Source organism: Lasioglossum baleicum, chromosome 19, assembly GCF_051020765.1.
Source record: "Lasioglossum baleicum chromosome 19, iyLasBale1, whole genome shotgun sequence".
In the NCBI taxonomy this organism is placed as follows: Eukaryota; Metazoa; Arthropoda; class Insecta; order Hymenoptera; family Halictidae; genus Lasioglossum; species Lasioglossum baleicum.
The window spans coordinates 2,690,993-2,698,108 of record NC_134947.1 but is presented as its reverse complement, the minus strand read 5'-3'; the positions used below and the strand labels follow the sequence as shown (position 1 = coordinate 2,698,108).

At 45.1% G+C, this 7,116-nt stretch overlaps 1 protein-coding gene across 1 annotated transcript; it reads left to right on the top strand.

Annotated features, from left to right (window-relative positions):
• The first annotated feature begins 2,015 nt into the window (after positions 1–2,015).
• On the top strand, positions 2,016–5,899 carry LOC143218527 (uncharacterized). The gene is made up of 5 exons (XM_076443752.1): positions 2,016–2,836; positions 3,160–3,655; positions 3,740–4,091; positions 4,177–4,396; positions 4,562–5,899. Exons 3-5 carry the CDS (start codon positions 4,033–4,035, stop codon positions 4,760–4,762), a joined length of 480 nt encoding a protein of 159 aa, XP_076299867.1. The 5' UTR covers positions 2,016–2,836; positions 3,160–3,655; positions 3,740–4,032; the 3' UTR covers positions 4,763–5,899.
• The last annotated feature ends 1,217 nt before the right edge of the window (positions 5,900–7,116 follow it).

The window sequence follows — 7,116 nt, the reverse complement described above, 5'->3', positions numbered from 1 at the left end:
CGACTTACCGCCTTATATCGGCCGGGCTTCGGAAAATAGAAAATACCGAAGGCCCGGGCCGACATGTCATCGAGTCGTCCCTGCGCCCAGAAACAACGTGATTGGCCCGAGCGTCGCCGAAGGCGAGAGTGGGGGGAAAACTCACTTCCGCGTTCCGAACCATCTCGAACTGGGCCACTGGGTCGAAGGACTGTTAACGAGTAACACGTGCGACATTGAGACCGCGATATTATCAAAGTACTTTGCGACCGCCGCCATAGCAGCGTATTTGGTAAGTGCCAGTCAGGCTTCTCTACGATATATTTTGTGACCAGTTCGTGTTGGTTCGGGGACGTTATTCGAGTTCGCGAAGGTTCATACCGCGGTGTACCGTGTGTTCCCCGCGTTTATCGTTGTCAAGGAGTCGCTCTCCTAAGCGGTTCGCGAGGCCACGGACCGTGTGGCGCCGGATTCTCGTGCACGAGTTATTCGGGACCCACGATAAACGTCCGGTAATTCTTTGGGTGGCCCTCGGATTGTTCCTCGGGAGGATAACGCGTCGTATTCGTATCGTGTCGTTCACCGTTCGCACGTTTCGCCCAGTCTCGAATTAGGAACGCGTACGTCACCGAAGCTCGGTCGAATTCGTGCCCTCGTGGCTTGTAAATTCACGCGAAGTCCTGTGACGACCGAGCTCGACGCGATAGAAGTTATTCCGCGCGATCGGCCGAACAGCCGCCGTCACTTTCGTGTTCGCGCCGGCAAAGCTATTGACTACCGCCGACAACGGCCGGCGGATTGTATGACCATCTCGTTTTAATAAACGACTATATTTTGCCCGAGATCTACAGAGTAGCTTCATTTACCGTGAGAAACGTTCTCGTCGCGGGGAATGCCCCGTTCCTTTCCTCACGTGGTTCCCTGGACCTGTTCGCGGCCGTCACCGGCCTAAACGATGTTCGCAGATTCGACGTCGTTTTGAGAACCGAACGAATCGTTCGAGAGTTTCGCGTGGTACGGTATAGTACCTGGCGCCCGTTCACTTCGTGTCCAAATTTGTCGTTCCGTTCGAATCTGCGAAGATCTTTTGTCTCGAGAGGACCACGTGTCGCGCGACCGAGCGTGGCCCGGTCGCAAGGCCATAATTTCTCGAAGGCGATTATCTCTCGGTTCGCCGGGGAATAAACGCCGTGACAGATCTAAAAAGAATATTGTATTTAAGGTGAGCAATGAAACTTTAATCGTCAATATCTCAAGAACTATTGAGCGTCTGCCCCTATAATGGTATATATTCGTAAACAGGAGAACGAACTCTATAAGTGTGCGAAGTCTCAACGACATCGGTGACCCGAAGGCCGCGGCCTCTCCTTGTTAGGGACATTTAAAAAATTAACATGGTCATATTTTTTCATTAAATTTTTTTATTGGGATTTATAGATGACTGACAATGAGTATCGATTAACTTTTGTCGGAAACATTTTCTTGCCAGATTATCCGAAATGTTTAAAACATCGTGATGACAATTGGGCACCGAAAAGCTTCCGAACCGAACCTTTCCATTGATTTAGCTGACCAAAATTATTTCTAATGTTTTATCGTCCTGCAAAGTTTTCAAATTACATATAATATAATTTTGTATTTATTTCAGTATTTTAAAAACATCACCTCAACCCAAATGTTTACGTCTAGACCTTTTGATCGTAATGTAGTTTCTGCTGCAAATATTAGTTCTTCGCTGCTAATATCTCCTTCACAAATGTATCGATCCTTGTTTTCTTGCTCTTGTCAGAACATTCATTGAAATACAGAAATTGTTCCATTGGACGTCCTCTACTACAAAATTTTGCATCTACTGTTTGTATACTTTTGTAACAGACCTGCACCGGGCAGGCCTGTTACTAGTAGAACCGGGTATCAAGGCGCGCCGAAACGAACCGAACCGAGCCGAAAGGGACCGAACCGAACCGTCGCGCACCACCGATACGCGCCCCGCGCCGCGCGACTACCGCGCCACGAAACCGATACCGACGGGAAGGAGTCGACAGTGTTTCCCCCACGCGTAGGAGAAACGGCGAAGAACATTCTCGAAGCCGAGATCGCATCTATAAAAGGCGCCACACGACCCCGGGAGAGTCTTCTTAGCCGAGACGATACCCAGAGAGGATCGTTACGATTAGTATTCCTGTAAGTATCCCTTCCGGTGAAGAACTACGTTCCACCGAACAGAATACGGCGTACCGCCATTTTGGCAACCAGTGTCCCCGTTCCATGGAGGCATTCCACCGGTGACGAACTACGTGCCACCGCAGCAGGGTAAGGCGTACCGCCACCCTGAAGGGCCAAGGTGTACCACCAGCCATCTCGTCAAGACGTACCGTCCACGAGAACGAACGACGAGCACGATGAACCATCACTCGTCGACGTAGAACCGCCCGAGAGGATTACGGCGTACGGCGAACCGCCACGTCGCATATCCGACCGACCTGACTCGGGCAGGGATTTCCCGACCGTCCTGATTTCCCCCGTTACCTGTCTCGAAATACGTTCGCGCCGCGTCCGAGAAAATAACGCGTCCCGTACCTGAAAACCGCGACGTGCGCGTCCGAAAAAGATACGCGTACTCGTATCCGAAAGTCGCGGTTACCGAGTGAACATTCGCGAGGAGCGAATCCTGAAAACCGCGTTCGCGAACGCGCCGGTAGCGAGCATCGTCAGTGAAACCGCCTGTGTCGTTATTTCGAAACCCGCGTATCACGTCCAGTTCCCCATCGACATTTTCCTCTCGTTGAACATTGAACTCTGGATCGGCGAGCTATAAGGACGAAGAGGAAGTCTCCGGATGTGACGACGAAACCAGGTTGTTACACTTTTATTTGGAATCTTCACTTCATCGTCCAACCACTGTTCATTTTTTTACAAAAAAACTACTAACATCAGATTAATGCCCCCTCGAAACCAAGCAAATTCCATCTGATGCATTTCTTCCCAACACCAATATCAGCCGAGTTATTCAGGCGGCCTGTTTCTGGCGCCTCACCCTGTATACAATATTTTTATTGCGTTTCATATATGAGAATACAATATACCTTCGAACTAGTGGGTCACTAAATCATTTCAACGAAAAAATGATTTCATTAGTGTTGATAAAAAAAACGGGATTCAATGTTTTTCAATTTTCAGAATTTGCAGATGATGAGGGAGGTAATGAGGCAGTTGTCGAGAAAGATAAAGATGGAGAAGAGGAGGAGGGAGATATCGGGGGAGAAGACAGTAAACCGAAGCTCGCGGGGTAGGGTCATTAGAAGACCGAGCAAATTCAAGGAGTTCAATAATGCTTCTACCACATCGAATTCTAATACGTCGCAGGAGCCCGATAAGTTGGAGGCGGACCTGGCCAAGCTCTTGGGATCCTCCTCCGATACGGTGGAACTAGTACTTTTCGAGGACCCCCCCAGCCAGCATCACTCATCCCACAATCCCCCTCCCACTCCCTTATAACCCAACATATCCCTGCCCCCTTCCCCGACCCTGTGCGTTGCACTTCATCACCCGTCTCTCCAAATTACCCTCCACCGAATCCCACCATTGTCGCCCGCTCGCATGCGCCTCTCTCGCCTGCGCTTCTCTCGCCTGCGCCTCTCTCCGCTGCTCTTCCGAGTATGGAGGAGTGGCAACTGTAAGTTTTGTATTTATTTTCAAATTTAGTAATAATTATAATTACATTTTATAGCACATGGTGTAATGTTTGTATTTGTTTTAGTGTGCAGCAGCGAATGCAAGAAATGTAGGACATGATAGTCCGGCAAGGCGCCAAGTTGGAGTGAGTACAATATCATTATCAGTATTTGTTTAAATCATTTTAATGGAAAATGGTGGACGGCGCGGCTGCATTTCTGGGCGGAGAAGCTAAGAAACCGATCGGAGGAAACATCATGGCGCACGCGAGCACGACGAGGCTCTATATCCGCAAGGGGAGAGGCGAATCGCGAATCTGCAAAGTCGTGAGTTCGCCACGCTTGATGGAAAGCGAAGCGGTATTCGCAATCACCGCGGATGGAATCAACGATCAGACGGAGTGAAGCGCACGTTCGGATGCTGTTCCGTAGCACAAGGTAACGCACAATTTCGCTTAATCGGTTGTCTTTTTCTTTTCTTCTTCGAGAAAGTAACTCGAAGCATTGTTTCTTCTGTTTCCAGAATGCAATGCAATCACCAACAACTGCCTACATCGTGGCGCGTGCGACCACGAGCAAACCGTTTCCACGCAACGGGAGAGAGGCGAATCGGAAAAACGCGGAGTGTCCTCCGGTTCGCCCCGTTTTCACCGAAGCGAAGCGATTTTCGCGAGTCACGCCGATGGAGTCCGCGCGATCGGCTGATCAGAAGCGTACGATCCGGTGCTGTGCGATCGCACACGGTAAAGTACGACATTCCTTGTTCGGTTTTTTTTTCTTTTGTTTCCATCGAGAAAGCGACTCGATACATTTTTTCCTCTCTGCGGAGTATACTTTTTTTGTTTTCGTTCAACTGCCATCCTCGTGGATGATAAACAATAATTAAAATTTATTTGCCGGTTTGTCAGATGTCCATTATTTCGAAAAGGCACTATTACATGAGGATGAATGGGATATGCAGCATCTCCGATGACATGCGAATTATTTGGAAAATACTCTTCAGGCAATTCAATAAAACCGGCTACTGGTGCTACTGGAGAGTAGGGTTGCCAGATGCTGGACGTGCCCGGCCCCTTACTTTTCCGTCTCTCGCCCACAAGCTGCGGTAAGCCTGCCTTCGCTTCCCCCACTCTTACCACTGCCGCTGCCGCGTGCCGCGTGGAGCATGCTACCGAGTGGCGCAGAAAACACCGTACGCTTATACAAGCTGATTTGCTTCAGAAAGGTAGGCTATATACTGCTATAATGAAATAAATTTATTCGTGTATTGTTAAATAAACACAAATTAAGGTTTGAAAAATGTATATTTGCGACACCTGCTAATTACAATCACTGCTATTGCTTTCGCTAGTATTCTATTCTACCTAAAGGTAAGCTATACTGCAATAACGAAATAAATTTATTCTTGTATATTGTTAAATAAACACAAATTATGTTTGCCCCCATTACGAGGGCCGTCCTGTCGGTCGATGCAGGACGAAACTAGAAGGGTCTCACAGACGGGCCTACCTGGGCCTACCCACACATTTGAAATGTCTGCCAGACGGCTCTGACGTCACCAAGTCTGTCTGATGTAGGACCCACTGTGATGGTACCCTAAGGCAGGGCCCGCTAGATAGCCTTACTGATGAATCCTCTAGCGGGCCTAGGACGAAACGCTCCTTCCTTTTTCCTCCTCTCTTTCAGATTGGTCGAGCTCCCTTTCCATCTTACATCAGTTCCCACAGTAGGAATAACTGACATGAACAACGTAAACTATTTCGAAGAATATTTAGTAGCGGGAGCAAGAATAGATGTGGCTTTGGCACTGACCAACCTTGGTCAGTTGATAAAAGTGTGTAACGATGGCCTAAGCCAACAGCCCGGTGCAACGGGCTGCGAATGCACGGTGCATTCTAGCTGCACTGCTGTGCGCAAGTTTGGCGCTGCAGTTTACAGTTGCAATAATTTTGACACGCATGAAAGCGTTCGACACCAACAACCAGCAAGAAATGAACGCAAAGAAAAAATTAAAAACCTGCATTTCTTTTTTGATTTTATTTATTGTGATTTTAAGTTTAGCGATAGTGGCTTGCGGCAACATGCATTAAATTTTATATTATTTTATAGTAATTTTATAGTAATATGACTCTATTTTTATATATCGACAACGTGGAAACACTGCATAGGATTGACTAGTCAATCTAGACAACGCTATCCCGAGCGATTTGTATAGTATCTCCTTTTGTAAATATATTATATTTTTGTTAAGCACATATTGTCAAACCTTTTCGTCTACCTTTCCAACATCCGTAACTATGGTTCAAATTTCAAACGACTTCAAATTTCGAAATCTTTCTCCAGCCATGACTTATTACGTTGAAGGAATCTCGCTTGTTTATAATATGACTGTTTCCACTTCTGTTTTAATTTACTAGTGAATACTTTTAAACTCTTCGTTAATCCTTCTGATTGTTCCGGAGAAAGATTAATTCGTTCACATATTTCTTTATATAAGAATGAGTAATCACCCATGTCTTTTGACGAATTCTTTAATCTGATAAATAAGTCTCCATATTTTCTAAAAGCTTCCATTCTCGACACTCGACAATTAATATCTGAATAGCAAAGATGAACCGTTACATGCGAAATAACTGAGGCAATAAGTGTTTAGTCGTTGTTATACTTACCAAATATGAACCAAATAAATATGATATAATATAAAATAAATCAAAACTTATTCTAATTAAACGATAAATGAATATATATAATATAACACGCAGTAAGAATAACGGAACTAAACACACTGATTAAATATATACATATATCATATACACTAAATATATGTATATTGTAGGAGTCTTTTAGAAATCCTTTACTCTGTGTGTACTCTCCAATGGTTCTGTTTCATCTGAATGCAAACTAAAAATGAGGTAACAATCGACTCCTCATCTGCAGCATATAATAAACAATTGCTTGTAGGCTACAATGGAAACAGTCCGCTCGCGCGCGTGCGAAGAGATTAATAACTTGCGTGGATGGACGATGTTGGTAGTAAATCGTGCATGACTATATAGGGAAAAGTGTACCGAATATAGTACAATTTGTAATCATGCGGTGCTACTTGGAACTCAAAAGATATTCCGTATCAAAGATGAGGAATTTTGACAATTTCCGTGCCTTCACTGTGCATTACTTTTTTAATACATTATTTAAATTAATTGTTAATTGACAGTGTAAATTCTTATCGTAAAGGAATTCTCTTCATTTTAAAAGAAGAACAGAGAAAAAATATTAAACAGGTGGGTCAGGGCATCCAGATAAAGATAAGCATCCTTCTTCTGCGAAACAACCTATTTTATGAATGTCCAACTTTAAGTGTTCGTCACAATTACAATTTTGATTATATTTTATTAATTTCTTTATTTTCGAGGTAGATGGATATTTAGGAAGCAATACAAACTTTGTACATGTCAATATGAGA